This window comes from Embiotoca jacksoni, unplaced genomic scaffold, assembly GCF_022577435.1.
Source record: "Embiotoca jacksoni isolate LCO1_2020_lvr unplaced genomic scaffold, fEmbJac1.0.p SCAF_3, whole genome shotgun sequence".
Taxonomy (NCBI): Eukaryota; Metazoa; Chordata; class Actinopteri; family Embiotocidae; genus Embiotoca; species Embiotoca jacksoni.
In genome coordinates this window covers 10,939,224-10,958,163 of record NW_027185381.1, presented here as the reverse complement: position 1 = coordinate 10,958,163, position 18,940 = coordinate 10,939,224, and the positions used below count along the sequence as shown (strand labels likewise).

Below are 18,940 nucleotides of genomic sequence, written 5' to 3'. Positions count from 1 at the left end.
TTATGTCATGTCTCTGGAGTGAAGGTTATTAATATCCATACAAGCCGGGTAACATGAGAGAGGGTTCTTACTCAGGTTGAACACTGATGTTTTCATGAATGGGATTCCACGAGACCTTTAAACTTTGTGACTCTGACAGCCGGTGAGGCCACCACCCGAGAAAAGAAAGCTCTCAGACATCATGTGGGTTCGGTATATTTATTTTCTCAAGTCATTTACAGTGCAAAATAGACCTCCAGGTTACAAAATAATCACAACTATATTGAAAACAACAATGCTATACATAAAGCAGCAAGCTGAGAAACACTGTGCAATATAGAGCCTTCTGAAACAATGATAAGGTTAATATTCATGAAATAAGGTCAGAAATAATGACAAATCATGTCCCAAATCAGACAATATTTATATGTACTGTTGCAGTCGATGGGAATTCAATTTCTATTGCAAGTTGATCAAACAGACAATGACAACATTTGCAGTCCTGTGGCACATTATTACCTTGGTCTATGTTCATATGCTGAAATAATATTGATCAGGTAGTTTTATCAAGCTTCTGTTACTGTCAGAAAAAGATTTTAACACATTTCTGAAATTTAATTCTAAAAACCAAGAGTCGCATCGCACTTTCTGGCTACTAAGGTCAACTGCAATCTAAACGCATGCAATGACTACACCACCTTTGAGGTACTGACAATGGTAAGCAATGCGAGTGGTTCTTCTGAGTAACGTCACCATAAATAAACATTTACATGGTATATAATTTGGCTATCAAATATACGACGCTCTTTCAAAATAGAATAAACTTTCTACAAAGCTAGTACAAATGGATTTAAGAAATATCTCTCCCACAGTACTATGTCACATCTATTTACATGAAATACAAGGAAACAGTCCACGTAACCAACATAAATTATATATTGTGCTTCTATACGTTTTCTGGCATGCTTTTTTCAGTTCTAAAATATTTAATATTTTCGCAAAAAAAAATTCACAAATGTAAACAGTTTTTTTTAACTGATGCTCAGGCTAACTCTTTCCAACACTGTCCTATTTACATATTTTGGACCCAATAGCAATGTCTAAAATTCCCTCAGAAACAACTAACTGTGTTCATTCACTTGACTGCATCAATGGTATAATCCTTCTGTGGCCAGATGTCAGCTGGTCTGAAGTTATTTTCACATAAATTGTGTCATCAGTAAAGTCGACAGTGGACACTCGCACTGTGTACCTTTAAACAATCTGCAGTCACCAGTACTAACAATACACTTGGAAAAAACAAGGCAATTAAACATGTACTCCTCCACATTGAAGTTGACATTGAGCTGAAATGTGAGAAGACATAACTACACGGCTCGATCATCCCTGGATTTGCTCCCAGAGTTGCTAAAAGTTTTTTCCTAGTACATACAGCAAATCATTCTGTTAGTGTGACAATGTGTCTGTGGATGTCAGGTTTTAAAGTGAACTGTGAGCAGGCAAAATGAATCAGAAGCACTGTCCTGACTTTGTCATGTTGGTTAAACTAATAATTAAAGGGGAAGGTGAAGACTAGCTGACTCCTCCGACCAGGGGTGACATGCCATAAACATCATCATTGGCGTTTACAATGGAGAAGTCAAAGTTAATAAAAGGGCAGAATAACACTGACACGATCATTTTTGTAGTAGAACGGTTAAGTAATTGCAGTATTTTTCATTTATTGCAGTTAGTATTTTGAGGGAAATAACTATTAGTTAACAACTCTTTTTGTTAATGTTTTGAGCGTATATGTATATTTCAGGGTTTTCAGTGAATTAAATGTCCAGACTGAATGTTGGTCATTATTATCAGAGACACCCATTAACAAGAGTTTAAACACAAATAAATAAATAATGGTTAAATAAAGTAAAAACCCATTTGGGGGACATTAATAACCATGAACTTAATTTAATCACATTGTTAAAGAAGAAAAAATAATATTCACAGACACAGAGGAGGAATGACACAGCACTAGCATACATTTAGTGGAGAGATCGGTCCTCATGTGGGCTCTTTGCAGGACACCTCATTGTCATTATTGTTTTCAATCTTCAATCTTCTTCTCAGATTGAGCGCATTATTCTCAGTCCGCGTGCTTGTGGTACCGTCTCATTAGAGATAAAGCTTCCCGTTCGTTTCCTACTACACAGTCACTTCTATCACATTTAGATCATTCCAGTTCGGTCTATGGACGTGGCAGAAGAGAACGAGGGCTGGTCTGAAGCAGACGTCCATCCCTGTGCTGTTTTTAGCCATCCAATCAACATCGGACGAGAGCTCTCAACAAGCTAGTCATCACGAGAAGCACCGCAGTGGCTGCAGTGATAGTCCCAATGGAGTTCCAACCTACCTCACTCCCCTGAGGGAAGACATGAAAAGACCAGTGTTAAGAGTCCGTAGAGGCGGGCCATCCCAGATAGACCATACCAGGCCTTTAAAGGAATAGTTCCACATTTTGGGAGATATTCGCTTTCTTACCGAGAGCGAGATAAGATTATTGTTGTCACTCTGATGCCCGTGTGGACAAGCATGGAACTGGAGTCAAGAGATGACTCGCTTAGCTCAGCATAAAACCTGAAGCCTGGGGAAACGGCTACACGGGCGCAGTCCAAAGTTCAAACATACATGTATCCTCACCAGCACCTCTAAAACTCACTATACACATTATATTTTGTATGTTTAAAAGACAGGGAAATAAAAAAAAAAATTTTTTAAAAATCTACTGAAACAGTTTTAATGAATACTTGCTGTAACTGTTTCCTGTCAACAGTTTATCTGTCTGCCTCCACTGGTTGTGATGACGACCTCATGACCTCTGAGCTCCTCCAAGACCACAAATTACTGTTTTTATATCTCTGTTTTTCAGAGTTTATCAAACACAATAAAAGTTGTTCATTAGTGAACATGATAGGTGCAAGTAGGTATTACTTTTCAGATTTTGGACTAAGGTACCCGTTTCTCATTGTTTCTAGTCTTCATGCTAAGATAACTGTCTCTTGGCTGTAGCTCCATATTTAACCCAAATACCAGAGAGTGGTATCGGTCTTCTTATCTGAATCTTGGCAAGAAAGCGATTAAGCATATTTACAAAAATGTTGACATATTCCTGTAAATTACTTATTCAGTGTCGTTCAAGGAAATATTTTGTTATAATTTGCCAAACTGCCCACCCGTCTCATGTCCACCTTCCATAGATATCTAACATCATAATCTACTGTACAGTATCTTCATTCACTGGAGATTTTCCAAGAAAAAGTGTCATGTTCCCTTCCTAAACAACTAAATGAATCCTAAATATAAAGATTCACAACCATAAATATTAAAGGGTTAGTTCACCAAAATAACAGAAAACCATACAATATTTACCTCTGGAGTTATCTAAGCCATTCTATTTTACCACACTTTATTTTTTTTCAACACCAACCACAACACAGTGATGAAAAGGTTTTTGGTTTTGGTTTCCACAGCAGTGAAAAATTACATTCGAAATCTTTCAAAACAACTTCTTTTCAACAAATATGAAAGCCATGCTTTCTTTCACTGACCATCCTCAGTTGTTTATTTAATGCCTTGAAATCACTGGTTCATTCGTCAGCTCTACCAACTGAGCATCATTCAGTCCTGTTTTTGGGATTGTTGACTTATTAAATCTGTTGATCGTGTTTTTTGCCAACGATAAGAGTATTTATTTCAAAGTGTCTCTAGTGTCTAACTGAGACACTTTCTGCTGAAGACATTTTGTCAACAGAAACTGTCGAGAGTATCTGGAATTTCCAGAGTTATCGGAAATAAAACTCCTCTTATCTCTGATTCTCGCGTCTCAAAACCCGAGCACATAATACCAAATTTGCAGCATTTCTACAAAGGACTACAGGCAAGTATACAAAGATTTTGTTTTTGTAATTTGGGTAAACTAACGCAATTTGTGTGTGTAAGAACCAGACGTAGCATTATGCATCAGACAGAGATAAGCTCCTCCCATACCTTGCTCTCTGGGACGCCAGCTCCGACAACCAGCACCAGACCACAGCCACAATTACAATCATTCCTATGAAGGGGATGGAGAGAACAGGGTGCTCAGACGGATGGATGAATCTCTGAGGAGGGACCAAAAACAAACACAAGGACCATGGAGATGAAAGGGATGAATGAATGGATGGACTGAGCCAAATAATAAACATACAGGTGTGAAAACATCACAAATGAACCACCATTACAAAAAAAACCAAATCAAAAATCACTAAATCAAAACATGGTCTATGGCTGTGACATACAGAAGAAGGGCTGTGATGGAGTGATTTCTATTTCCTAATAAACAAACAATGCATAACTTTATGGTGACATAAACATCAACTCAATGCGAGTATGTGTGAGCAGTCCTGTGTGGCATTTACTGGCTGCATGTGAGGTTATGGTGTCTAAAAGAAAAAAAGAAAACTTACAGCATGAATGTTGTGACTAGCTTATGGAGGTATTTTAGTCTCTCTCGATCCTCATTTTGTAGCTAAATTGCTCTTTGTGTTTTGTCAGATTTGTTGTCATACAGGCTGAGGGATCATGGACATTCAGAGAACAAGGACAGCATCAGAGACAGGCACGGGTAGACAGTTTGACACGATGCAGAGACATCTCATCACGGCTGTTGTAGACAAAACACACAGTTTTAGCTGTTTCTTTTAGATTTTTTGACTTTTTTTTTTATTTATTTTTTTTATCATAAAGGACCATTTGAGTGTTCAAGTACCTTACATTGCTGCCAGCACTTTCCCAAAAAGTATCATATTTTGGGGGATTGTTTAGATTTACAGATATATAACATATCTAACTTATACAGCAATCGATATCCACTCTTTTTAAAGCTGTATAAACATCAGCTTCCAATCTTTGTAGGTGAAAGGACTTAAGTGAATTTATGGTCCACCCAGACTTACTGTCGAAAACACAAACTATGTTTTCAAAGATTCACAACAAAGCAAAAATACCTTGATATACATTAGAGGTACTATTGCTTCTTGAATTAAGAAGGTAGAAACTGGTTGAGCGCTTCAGTACAAAAATCCTGCTGGATTTTTCAGAATTTCAAATAGTTATTATGTAATAATAGTGTCATTTACTGTGTTAAGTTTTGTTTCACTGTATGTAGATTTTCATACAGCACCTTAGTAAAAGAATTGCAAACCAGTCTGACGATGAGAAAAATGCATAAAAGAATAAAATTTGATATGCTGCAAAGGTTCTTTATTTACCTTTGCTCTTCTGAAAAATGTATAAAAGCCTACAAATCAGCTTCAGCGGCACAATATGCACCATTTCCCTGCTGCTTAAATGCTTTTATACAGATTTTGTGTTTTTGTCCAACAACAGTATTGAAGCATTGCTGTCACAGAGAGGTTCGGACACAGACACAGTGGGGGGGGAAAGCTCCCCAGCCTAAAGCACACACTACATACTGATATGGGCTGACAGGCCAGGTCTGCTCATATCACAACATATATTGCTACAGTATGGGACACAAAGAAAAGTGGGCTCAACAGACACAAGGCGTAATGTGAGGTTTGTTATATGTTAATTCACAGTGTGAAAAGGCATTATATTTCTTTAATTGTGTAGAAATCATAGCTGAAAAACTGTTAAGAGAATAAATTTACATCAGATCAAATTAGCAGACTTGTATGCCCTATCCTTAATCACTCAAAGCTACACAGCATTTAAAATTAATCTCCTTTGTACCAACTGTCTGCCGTTAAATTATTCATGTTTGTGCCAGTACAGCCTTTGGCCTCTGGTCCCTCACCTGAGTCCCCCCTGAAAGCTTCTGCAGCTCTGCCTTGCAGCGCTGCAGCTCCTCCTCCAGCTCTTCTCTCTCCCTCTGACTGCTGTCGTACAGGATCTGCAGCTCCTGCAGCTCCATCTTCAGACCGTCACACTAGAGGACACAGAGGTTAAACCCTCAGAAACAAAATTAATTGTATTTGATTGAATATATTGTACCCAAAATAATTTTCTGATATTTGACCCAAATCTTGTCAGTGTTTTATTGACATTTCCAGACAACCCTTATGGTACTGCTGAATAATGTATCATACCTCCCTCTGAACCTCTGAAGCCTTCTCCTCAGCCTGCTTCAGCTGGTCTCTCAGGGAGAAGATCTCCCCGATGCCTCCGTTCCAGCCCGTCGGTGTCGCCGGTTTCCCATCAAATGAAATATTCTTCTGGATGGAGGCATCCACCAGGCGACAGTTCTCCGACTGGGCCATGGTCATGTAGCTCTCTGTCATGACCTCATCTGACCCAGTTTCCATCTCCTTCCCCTCTTCGCCCTCCCCGGCTTCTTCCTCTTTCAGTGACAGGTAGACACTGGAGCTGTAATGTGGAGGGGAAAGCTCAAAAAGTTGAATTGACCCGAGTGACCCAAGTGCATCTACCTTATAGATATGGGTGGTATTTAATGTGATAAAAATGCCCATCACTTGTGTTGGCTTTTGAGGTAGTGCTTCAAATATCATGAATGAACTTTCAGAGTGAGAATTATTTGTAATTGCTCATCAATTCATCACCAAATGGTTTTAGCAATTATTAGTAATCCCTCGTGACATTACAAATTCACTGCAGTGATCAAACAGGTGTTGGTATTTAGTAAATGAGACATGGCTGTGGTTAGGGTCACTATTTCAGAGGGTACTACTCCCCTCCAGCTGATCCACTGAGCAAAATGATGAGTGAGCACCCATTGACCCCTCACCATGTCCTCTGTCTCTGCAGCAGCTGCAGCCTCTCAGAGAGACGCCTGTTGTCCTCCTTCAGGGTCTGACACTCCTCCCTCAGCAGACGGCACTCCTCCTTCAGCAGGTCAACGTCACCTGCCAGGCCGAGGAAGCACAGAGATGACGATATGAAAAGAGGATGCAGGTCAGTTGAGCTCATCTTGAACTTTACCGCTTGTTTAGCACAACTACAATACATTTCAATTATATGAAGGAAATAGTTAAACATTTTTGGACATAAATCTTTCTTGTCAAGAGTTATATTAGAAACTTGACACCACTCATATCGGTCTGTTAAATATGAAGCTACTGCCAGCAGCTGGTTAGCTTAGCTTAGCATAAAGACTGGAAACAGGAGTAAACAGATGTGCTCTGTCAGCGGGAGCAAAATCCAACCACCAGAACCTTTAGTGCTCACTAATTAAAAATGGAACATCTTGTTCGTTTATTCCATGCAAAAACGTAAAAATCAACAATTCAAACATTATTTGTGCACATATGTCCTACAATGTCCAAACTATTCCTTTAAAATCAAAGCCAAGCCCGAGTTAGATAATACTTGCATATGAAATACATTTCGGGAGATGTTTTCATGAAAGAACACAACAATGAGCTCCCCTCCCTCAGTCCCACCCGAGGCTCAGCTGCAGAGCCCAGCGGTGATATCATGTGTTGGAAGTGTGTGTCCCTCCCCGTCATGACTTCATGTTCCTGGTATCTAAACACATACACACACACACACACACACACACACACACACACACACACACACACACACACACACACACACACACACACACACACACACACAATCTTCACACACCACTCCCTTCACCACATTCAGCAATCACATTTGTCATTTATAATATTTATTGAAACCCGCAAATGATTTATGTTTTTGACTGCAGGATGCTAACATGATGTGAGGTAATGAGACCATCCATTACCTTGTGTTTTGTTTTAATAATATGAGCTACAAAGACTGATCACAGGCTATTTGTGCTACGAGCAAGCTGGATAAATTCCACAGTATCAGCAGAGACAGTAGGTCTTTGTGCTTTTCACTGATCGCTGTTTACACAGTGTGAAGATGAGGTGTAAAACCAAAACATGTTATTTTATGCTCGATGTAACGTATGTGAAGTCATGCTGTATGGGAGGAGAAGGCATGTGTCGACTCAAACCACCTCCACCCTCTGTCTTTCATCCTTCTTCTCCTCCTCATCCCTCACCCTCTCTCCTCTCGGCCTCCCTGCGCTGGCTCTTCATGCTGATCTCAGCCCTCAGTGTTGTGATCTCCAACTCATACTCCTGGGTCTCATCACTGAGACGCTGCAGCTCAGCCCGCCGACGACACAGCTCTTCCTGCAGCGAGGCAATGTCATTCTCCCTCTCTGCCGCCGCCTCCTCCGCCGCCTGTTGGAGCAGGAGCACCTCCTCCTGAGCTGTACGCAGCTCCTCCTGGGCCTCGGTGAGCTCACTCTCCTTCTCCTCCTCCAGGCTGTCCATCTCCTCCTGAACAGAGCGCAGCTGGGCTGTAGCAAGAGGAGGAGATGGAGAAGGTTTCCTTTTTGGGTGGATGTGTGGGTGAGACTGGTGTCATTATAAGTGTACGTGTGTGTATGTGTGTATGAGCTCACCTGAGGTTCTGAAACAGTGGGCCTGTATGTGTTTGTGCGTGTGGGTGGTGTGTTCTTGCATGTGTGTGTGTGTGTGTGTGTGTGTGTGTGTGTGTGTGTGTGTGTACTGTTTGAAAGAAGAGCTGACGTAACTGATGGTAACCCTTGTGTTTTTTTCAGGGTCAGGTTCAGATGATTAGTTTAGTAGTTTCAGGGAAGGAAATTGTCTCCATCTCTCAACAACTTTAAGAACAAAACTACGCTCCTGCTTTTTCTAATTGTCATCGTCTCTTTTTTTGTTTAACGACTGCGTTGGAAATCTGTTATTAACTACCTCTAAAATGAGTGGGTTTTTTTTCCCACCACACTTCATCTCTAAGGCTTTTTAGAAGAATAACTTCTTTGATTTGAGTAAAATAAATTGTCCACAAAAAAAAAAATCAATTAGCCCAAATGTTTGAGGATTTTGAAAAAAAAAAAAAAATGTACATCCCAAAATGACTTTTTTGTCTGAAATGAGACCATTAAGAGCTGTGAGACAATAGAAAAATCCTGCCAAGATAAGACATAAAATGGAAGTCTTTCTGATTATTGCTAATACAGCTTACAGGGCAAAATCAGAAGTCAGCACAAGTATTGACAACCATAATAAATGTAATATAGAATGTATAATTTTGATTATGCTCTCTGTTTGCATTGTCTGTGGGTTAAAGTATCTGCTATCATTGATTTTATTTGCTGAGGGTTTCGTCGTGTTGATACCTTGTAGATTCTGGATCTGCCGTGTGAAAGCCTCCGCCTGATGGGCACTAGCCAGACGCTCATCGTCCAACAGCCCTGGTGGAGGTGAGGAGAGGAGAGGCGGGGAGTGGGCAGAGATAAGAGGAAAAAGTCAGTCCAGCAGGCCAATAGAAAGATGACAACTTGATAAGCTGTTCAACCTTGAGGCCTGACTGAATGACACAAGCTGTTCTTTGTGTCTGCTGTTAAACACACAGAATAGAGGTGACCATCCATATAAGTGTATTAAATGTTTTTAGTCTATTTATTCCTAACTCTCCACTTTATTAAAAATAATCCAACAACCTTTGAAGACAGAAGAAGAAAATAATGCTGATTATTATGGCTGCCACTTTCACAGCTTTTGGTTTGCTGCTATTTTTTGATTCTCTTTCTTTTTGGTCCTTATTAGCATGTATCATGCCAAGTAATTTCTGTCGCATGCTTCAGGCAGATTCACTGATGGTTTTAGTACAATAACAACAACTACAGCTGCTGAATATAAAGAGTGCTCGGTTAAGTCTGCATATTCTTAATGGATCAATTAAACCAAATAAAAATACACACTACTATGCAAAAGCTTAAGGCACTGAAAGTAAAGTGGGGATGCTGTCAAAAATGTCAGAGAAATGTTATGTTTATGAATTAACTTTATACAAAATGCAGTAAACAGAAAATGTTTTCATCAAATCTGTCCTTGGTGCAACCACCCGTTGCCTTTAAATCAGCACCTGTTTACAAGGGTGCAGTTTTCCAAGGTTCTCAAGTTGTTCCAAGTGTCTTGGAAAAGTTGCCACAGATCTTCTGTGAATTTAAGTCTGTCTCAGTGTATTTTGCCTCTTCATGTAACCCCAGCCTGACTATGATGTTGAGATCAGAGCTCTGTGAGGACGTGCCATCTGTTGCAGGAATCCTTGTTCCTCTTGTGGCTGAAGATAGTTCTTTATGGTTGCACAATTATTTTGGGACGGTCAGATGCCTCCTTGATGGATAAGAATTAAAGTGACAAACACTTTTGCGCAGTACGATATATTTGTTTTACTTACCAATGATGGTATCTATCCACTGATATATTGTAGCTTTACATGTGTACTGTATATTGTAAATTTTGTTTTTAGCCACTTTTACAACTTTGATTCAGACTCATCTCAACGTCTTTGATTGCCTCTTTCCTGTCGTGCCATAAGCAGGGTAGAAATTTTAATTTGCCTAATCTTTGGTATAAGACCAAATACCTGCAAAATGAAAAACATTCTCACCAGCTTAAGGTGTGCTTCGTGTTTATTGCTGATAAGAAAATGTGACATGCTGATATGCAAAACTAAGTTGATGAACAGAGTAAACTTTATACCTGCTAAAAAATTAGCATGTTACCAGTTACATATTCATAAGTACTACCACAAAGTGCTGCTGGCATGGCTTTAGACTCTTGGTCTTTAGTTTTAAATGTTAAAATAACATTTCAAACTCACTACAAGTCATTTTCATGGTGAATATTTAGAATATAGGTGACATTTTTCTGGAAAGTCACATCTTGGAACTATTTTACATAATTTTCCAATGCTGTGAACACCACAATATAATCCATTCACACAACTACATCGTGTTGGTGTGGGGGAACAAATCTCCAACCAAAACTCCAGCCTCTGCCTGTGTCAGCTGCCAGCAGACTGAGCAGCTGACAGTTGGGACCTGACCAACCGTGATTGCTCGTCACGGTCTGGAACACTCAGTCTGGAAGCTTCCCTCCGCTTGCACACATTAGTCTGAAGAGGAATGTCTCCACCGCTGCCAGATACACTGCAGAGCTCACCACGCCATATTAATGCACACACGTACACACACACTGAGCTCACATGGGCCTCATACCCAAGACCTTACTCACTGGTGGTGTCCCTGAACATTAAGCTCATCATTTCTAAAGCATGACGTGACGCTCTATTTAGCGACAGTGAGCAACCGACCATGTCAGTAACCACATTTCAACAGTTACCCCTGTATAAGAGAGGTCCCTGGTGGAAAGTTCAGCTGTTCAGAGAAGAAATGGTTTATTCTGTGAGTGTGTAAAGAATTAAAGATTAAATATAAAAGAGTAAATGTAATGACAGTTTTAAGGTTGAGCGTTTCTGACATAAATTAAGTAATTTCATGTTCTAAAAATGTTAGTAAATAATTATGTCGTGATTTCTTTTTTAACAAAAAATTTTTGCCCACTGAAAATTCACCAGATATTAAAAAGGTAAATTTCTTGATTCCTTCTTCTCAAGTTTTTGTCTACTTTGCTGACCAAATACACTGTAGACTTGTGGGAAATGTGGACTTATGTAATGCGAGTGCAGGAACTACAGTATGTTGATCAGTTTTTCAAAGTCAAGGCCCATTTCATAAAAGCATTTTGCGAGCAGTGCTGACGTGCACTGTGCAGATTTGACAAATGACTGTTGCAAAGTGCAGATAAATTTATGAGACAGGCTCATGGTATAGCAGAGATTTTGAACAGTCACAATTAAAAGGAGGATAAATTATCTCGTTGTGAATATGGTGAAACAGGCCCTGCTTATAATGACATACTACATTTTAGCGAACTGTGGTAGGCTTTCAAATTAGCTTTTATTTATGCTAAAGGAGTAAAATCACAGACTGCGGTTGTCACTAATTGCTCTTCATCTTCATATGATTTTTCCAGCAGTTTACTTTCAGTCGAACGGATTGTTTTTCTGTTAAATTGATATTTAAAGGAGCTGCAGCTTTCCTTGTCAGTACACTCTTTTAATCATAACTATAAGACCCACGTTGACAAATAGTGTAATTTCCCTTTAAATGCTGGAAAAAATACTGTGGATTTAGGGTATGCGGTTGGATGATAAGGATGTTTGCATTCAAGTTCACAGTGGTTGATGTAAGCTTACATGGTTGGTCTGTGATGAAGCACGAATAATGATTTAAGACATTACATGAGGAATAAGTGTTGATCAAATGCAAAGCTGGAGATGTCACCTTGCAGCTCATGGAAACTCTCCTGGTGTTTGTTGGAGGTCTCTCTGGCATCTTCCAGCTCCAGCAGCAGCTGCACCACCTGGGCCCTCAGCTCCTCCAACTCCTGCTCCTCTGTCAGCGGCTCCTGCTCCTTCCTCTCCTTGTCCTCCCCGTCACCTTCCTCCTCCTTCAATTTCTCTTCGTTCCCCTCCCCCTCCTGATCCATCTCCTCCTTCTCGTTGTTCTCCTCCAGCACGCCTCTCTCCTTGGCTGTTATCTCGTTGTCCATGGTGGGGCTGCTCTCGGCTTTCAGATCACAGAGGTCATCTGATTGAAAGATGACACAGATATTAAAGAGGAAAGCCTAATAGGGACAAAAAGGGTGACGGAGAGAAAGACTGACTGGTGACAAACAACTCTGTCATCACCTAAACTTAGTCAGGATTTTAGGCACAGCACAAATTGACTTTTCTGTTTGAATCAACAGCTCCATCTTGTGATTAAAGTAGCATTGATTCCTCTGTACACCAACCTCTATGCCACTAATACCTCCTAATTTAAACAGAAATTCAAACAGTGATTCAAACATACAAGAGAAGTGCCAACCCTCTTCTGTGATTAGAGATGGGATTATGATCTTTATCCTCCAGAGAGGATATAGGAGGAAGCTGGAAGAAGATCGCACGTGCCTAAAACTGTCACACTAGTGTGTAATGTTGTTGGTGATGGTGATATTTGGACGTTAACGTCACAATATTCGACATGCTTTCGATTATGTTTTAAAAGCCAACTGCTTATGTCTGTTCTGGCACATATATCACTCAGTTTTACAGTCCTCAGTCTGCACTGTGGATTCAAATGTTCGACCAGTAGGTGGAGTGAGTTAGCTGACACAATGCGGAGGGAGAAGGAGGGGGAGGTGGGCCAGTATGCTGAAGCAATCACTATGACTCACCACTCAGCAATGCACCTCAAAGTCCATAATAACACAAGCCTCCACTCATAGTAAGAGCGATGTGACACACATCTCTCTTATTACACGGTGTCATATTGCACGGTTGTCCGTAGGTTGTTGGGTTTTTTTTGCATATTTGAAGGTTTTCCTGTCATCCAACCTGGGATGGATTGAGAGCTATTTTTAATGTGGGCCATTAAAACCAAATGAGACATTGTATATGATGTAGGGCAATACAAATAAACTTGATTTGACATATTAACTGCCGCTGCTTGCTCGAGCTGCGAAGACAAATGCAGAACAGGTCAGAAAACTGGAAGGGAAGGCAATAATTTACAGCACAACAACATTGATGGCCAATTCCCACTTAAAGTAGTTTCCCATGAGTCAGATGAGACTTTCTGTGAGGCGTGGAAGGCCAGAGCTCAGTGGAGAGTCTATTCACAGGGTTGATTTGTTCTCAGCAGAATCCTAAAAGATAAGAGATCACGTGTACCCCGATTTCAGTCTCATCCCTGGAAGTTCTGCCCACACTACAACACTGGCCTGAAATCATCTCACTCCTCTTTCCCAGTAACACACCCTGCAGGGTCAGGTTCATCAAAGAAATAAATGAATATGTAGCATTGTACATTCATGTTCGAGTGGTCTCCGAGTGGCTCAAAATTGCTGTTTGTACTCAGAAAGCGATGTGAGGATGGTGAGACGGGATGAGAACAGGGCTGCAGCAGGGGACGGAGGGAAGCATTAACTACAGATCTACCTAATTAAGAGTGATGCTCACAGGTGTAATCTCAGCTCTAGGGATGCTTCCATTTCTTCAGATAATTATTTCTCTGCCCCCCCCCTCGTAGATGTAACCATTTCCGTCACAGCCAAGCACGTGTAACATTTCTCTCATTTGCCAGATCGATGGCAGCCTTATTCCTTCCTGTCTCATAATAATTTTAATTTAAACAATGCAGACCCTGAGAGGCATGAGGGAGGTTTCATGAGCACTGGGCTATTTTGGCATTAAACTTTGATGCTCGTCTAATGAGTTAGTCATAAAGTGGAGAGATGGAGTGCTGTAGCACGGAGCGAGCTTGTATAGCTGGCGGCAGCGAAAGGCCATCAAGAGACAAAAGACTTCTCACTGAATATCACTCACATCCGAATCCGTTTGGATGTCTAGCTCTGGGTGTTTCAGAGTTGGTAAATGCAGCATCCATCCTGTCCACACTCACCAATTACAGCTGACCAGCAGCTAAATGTGACACTTTCGACACACCTTAGTTACTGTTGGGCATTCACAGATTGTTTATAATACTGGACAGATGTATTGTCTTTGATCCTTGCGATATAATTAGCCACTACCTTATTAAGATACGTCTAAACATATTACTGTGTCAAACCCCCTCACACAACCACCCCTGCTACCTTTCCACTGGTCCCTCAAGCCTGCTTGTAAATGGTTTCACTCTTTGAGGAAGCTTTATCGCCTTACCTTGTGAGTGAATGTCAAACACATTGTGCAGCAGAATCAGCTGCAGTGACACCTGTGATCACGCCACTGCATACTTGGCACAGTGCTGGTCTTTAGTCACGCTGGGATTGCATTAGACATGGACGCGGCGTGCATACGAGAGCAGGGACGGACAGCGGAGTCATCTCAGGAGCAGTGTTACAGATCCAGGGGGAGGACGGCTTTATCTGTGCACAACACATTCCTTCATAATCACATTGCAGCAGAACACATTGAGGATATCAACGCAAACACTGTGCCACGTCAGAAAGGAGGCAACAAGGCACGCCGTGTATTCTTTGTCAGCATCTCAGAACAGCTGTCGGAGATTGAGTTTAAACATTAATCTGGCAACACAAACACTTTGTTTTGCTTCTGATTTGGTGCTCGGTGATCAAGTGAGGAGTGTAATGAAATTTGCACTTTGCAAAATTGAAGAGAAGACCGAGGATTTTAGCAAACAGAGGCACGCAGGGAGAGGGATGGATGTGAGATGTAGAGCTGTTCAGAGAGGAAAGCTTTTCTCCATGAAGCAATCAGTGTGGTTATGCAGTTGCAGTTGTTATATATTTGATACGCAGCAAAACCTGAAATTCAATCTTTCAGACAGATAGAGTACAACAAGATATGCCTTCATAATGAGTTGTCATTTTACGTATGCTATGAGGTGTCATATGATACAAAATGTAGCGCAAAGCATTTTTCAAGAGAACTTCTGTAGAAAATATTCTCCTCTGATCTCTGCCTATGACTGAGTTAGATAACTAATTTTACTGTATGAAGGGGAGCATCTGGAGTCAGATCAGTGTGAAGAGAAATGACAGCTCACTGCAAACAGGAGCTGGAAGCTGTCTACAGATGTGGTGTGGTGTGATGGGTGCACCGTGCTGAACCATGCTTGAAAGTAGGACTGAGCAGACAGGTGTTGGTGTGAGTGTTAGTGTTTTTTGTGTGCGTGCGCACGTGTTGAGTTTTTTTCATGTGTTTACCACTTCTTCCTGCTCTTGTACACGTGTGTGTAAATACGGGCCTGTGTATTGATGTGTGGTATGAGCTCCGAGTCCCACCTGTGGTGCGCCTATATACACTACATATATACATATATATATCGTCATGCTGGTCTGCCATATTTAAACTGCATGTGTTCGGTGCGTGTAAGTATGCCACGAATCTCTGTGTAGGAGGCCATGCATAATGCACAGCGCCCCCTCCTATCCCAGCTTTGAAGCCAGCCCAGTTCTGATGTTGTAGCTTTTCCCCTGCACTGGCACACTTCCTCACAGCAACACATAATATGGAGCAGGGAGGGGGAGTTGAAAAAAATATGGAGACCGTGTGAGCAAAAGAGGAAAGGAGGGGAGGACAATAAGAGAGATGCAAGGAAGCAGAAAGAGTAACGACCTGAGGGCTCTCATGCTGCTCCCCTCCCTCGTGAAATGAACAGGTATCAGATGCAAGCAGACTCGGGTCACGTCCACGGTGAAATCAACACACCAACAAACCAGGGATTCAACATATGGAAAGTCACTATGGTAATAAAGCTGTGTTTTTGTCCACATGTTTGCTTACCATGGAAACCTTTCCATCTGCCATTTGCTTTTCCCCACAGAGAAAAGAAGAGAAGCTTCATGAAGCCCACGCAGTGAGATCCCCATCATATGAGATTTGCTGATTTCAAACCGGGTGAAACTCGCCAGCTTGAGATGAGCAGCGAGCTGCAGGGGTGCCGGTCTCATGGGGATAATGTGAGTTTATCTCTCTGTACTCAGAGCCTGAAAACTTCAGGGAGACTGAGGAACAACCGGGCTGAGAGAAGACAAGAAAAGAAACAGGAGCCGCAAGCACCCGAGAGTTTGACTAACTTAATCAGCCACTCTGTTATTTAAATGGGAAATCCATGTTTGCACTTTCAAAGGGAAATAAGAGAAAGTGGGTCAATGTAATAGAAAAGCTTTGCAGACTATTCAATAATTTGGCCTCATTAAATGAGCATGCATAAAAACTGTGTCAGTGTGTACATACTATAGGTGATTTGTTCAGTGATTTTATTTTTGGGAATGTGTTCGTGTAGTGGTGCAGTGCGTGTCTGTTGGTGTGTAGCTATTCCATTAAGGGATATGAATAGCGCCATAGAACAAAGCTTGAAAACAAGAGATGCAGTAATAATCCATTTGATCACAAATCAACGCCTCCCACCTGAAAGCAATCTCTCTGGAAGGTTTTACATCACTTAAATCACAGAGGAAGTATGAGAGACCACAGCACACCATCTAACTGCCAAATCCAAAAAGGATAAAGACCTAGAGTGGGAGAGAGGGTGCACTAATGATAGGTTGACAAAGACACGCATTTCTGAGGGAAAAGAAAAGTTGAATTCATTCTTGGGGAAGGAGCTGCACGAGTTCAAGAACCTTCTGAAGTTTAAAGAATTTTTTCCTTTACACAACTGAGAAAGACACAAAAACATTCAGGGTTTGTCAATTTTGTCATGGGCCTGCAGAGCGCCTTGAAAGCCTTTTTTTTTTTTTTTTTTTTAAATGAAGCACTTAAAAGTCTGACGGGGGAACATGGGGAATCGGGTGGTGCAGGGAGACACGTCCCACTGTTCACAGCTGAGGAAGAAGGATCTGCGCCTGAAAGTGGGAAAGCATGCAAGATTTGTTTTCATTTGTCGTTTTTCCTCAGAGGTCTCTGCACCTCGCATATCTTCAAAATTTGTCTAAGGCAGCAACTTTGCTGTTTATTAGTTCCAGAGAGCTGGGAGAAATCCTGTTTATGTACCTTTGGGGGAGTATTAGTGCTGATGTGAATTCCGCGGCATGGTGGCACAACTCTGGAGAGGAGCTGAGGGGAAGGAGGAGAGGACAGGAGAGAAATGCTGTGTGGGCCGAGGTGCCAGCAAGTGCAAAGGGTTGTGCGTCTGTGCGCATTCCACATGCGCGTGCGTGCATGCGCCCGTGTGTGTGTGCGTGCGCCCGTGTGTGTGTGTGTGTGTGTGTGTGTGTGTGTGTGTGTGTGTGTGTGTGTGTGTGTGTGTGTGCGCGCGTGTTGGAGGGTGTGTAGGCGCTGAAGAGAGCCGAGGATTGCAACTGAAAGAGGGGGAAGAGATATTGAGTGGGAAAGCAGAGAGAAGGAGGCAGAATGAAATGTTCCGCAACTCGTGCAAGTGGGAGGAGCAGTGTGGTAGAGAATCGCTGCGTGATATACAGACAGGTCGCAAATGTCAAATGCACCTCTGATAATGTTCTATTGATCAGTGGGAGCGTGTGTTTGTGTAAGAGCATCAGTATTCCCTGTTGGTAGATGCTGATTTTAGAAGGATCTCTTCCAGTGCAGTGTAAATCTTATCTTCAGCAGGACAGGAAAAACTACAAAACAACTGCTGCTGTGAACAAAGTCACCTTTCTCTAAGAACACAGACTGATGTCTAGCTAGAACTGACCTCAGCTGGGGAAGAACGAATGCACTTTAATCCATTTAGATCCCCAAGTGTATGTAATAAAAAAAAATGTGTACGAGTTAATACTAGCTGTCACTCAGTCCACTTTTCTGCTTGCTGTATGTCTGGTCTTATGAGGGTGAATCAGTCAGGATTCACGCTACTTTTAAGCCAGACATTTGCAATGAGTAGAAGCCTAATTTCCGGCTTTAAAAGCGTGCCTCAGGCTGTGATGAAAGGAAAGACGTCCCTGGAGTTAAGATAACAGGAACGAGCTTGTTAAGGAGGAATAATTCCTCCTGAGACAGCATCCATGTTATAATGGTCAATAGGCAGGCTTCAGCTTATTAATGCTGCGCATTAAATAAAAATAACGACCATACAAAGCTCTTCAATAAGTCTATGGCTAACTTTTCAGAGCATATCCAAAGAAATAATCCACCAAACATCCTCATGTTATTGAAAGTTCATTTTTAGGGCATCACTACACAGGAAAAGGAAGTCAGTTTCTGGTAACTTGGCCACTGTTGACCTGTGATTCTCTCCATACCAATAAACATCCTCCCAGCGGTGTCCCACACAGAGCTGCTCTGTCTGCTGCACACCCATTCAAAACATGCAGAAAAACATACACTTTTTCCTTGTTGGGACAAACAGACGAGAAAAAAGAAGAAAAAAAAACATTCCACACATTTTTCTCCGAACTGTCACACAGCACTGATTCTGCATGAGGCAAAAAAATAAAAAATAAAGATGCATTGTGTTCAGTGGTATGAAGTTACCAAGCAAGCCTAACTTCAGCTGTTCAACACAACCACTGTGCAAAATGCTGATCTAAAATAACACCCAACGCTGCACGACTCCACATTGCATCAATGCTCA

At 41.4% G+C, this 18,940-nt stretch overlaps 1 protein-coding gene across 7 annotated transcripts in view; it reads right to left on the bottom strand.

The window, feature by feature from the left end:
- Positions 1-184: 184 nt before the first annotated feature.
- LOC138206729 (coiled-coil domain-containing protein 136-like) overlaps positions 185-18,940 on the bottom strand; it is a 20,486-nt gene continuing 1,730 nt past the window's right edge. For 5 of the 7 annotated variants that reach the window (XM_069163669.1, XM_069163670.1, XM_069163668.1 and 2 more), the window contains 8 exons: positions 12,182-12,487; positions 9,167-9,241; positions 8,018-8,320; positions 6,764-6,881; positions 6,108-6,384; positions 5,816-5,947; positions 4,006-4,118; positions 185-2,380 (listed from right to left, as the gene is read on the bottom strand). In XM_069163669.1, the coding sequence (XP_069019770.1) occupies positions 2,368-2,380; positions 4,006-4,118; positions 5,816-5,947; positions 6,108-6,384; positions 6,764-6,881; positions 8,018-8,320; positions 9,167-9,241; positions 12,182-12,487 (1,337 nt within the window). In that variant the 3' untranslated portion in view covers positions 185-2,367. The remainder of the gene's footprint in view (positions 2,381-4,005; positions 4,119-5,815; positions 5,948-6,107; positions 6,385-6,763; positions 6,882-8,017; positions 8,321-9,166; positions 9,242-12,181; positions 12,488-18,940) is intronic. The other 2 variants (XR_011178956.1, XM_069163671.1) reach the window with 2 other exon arrangements.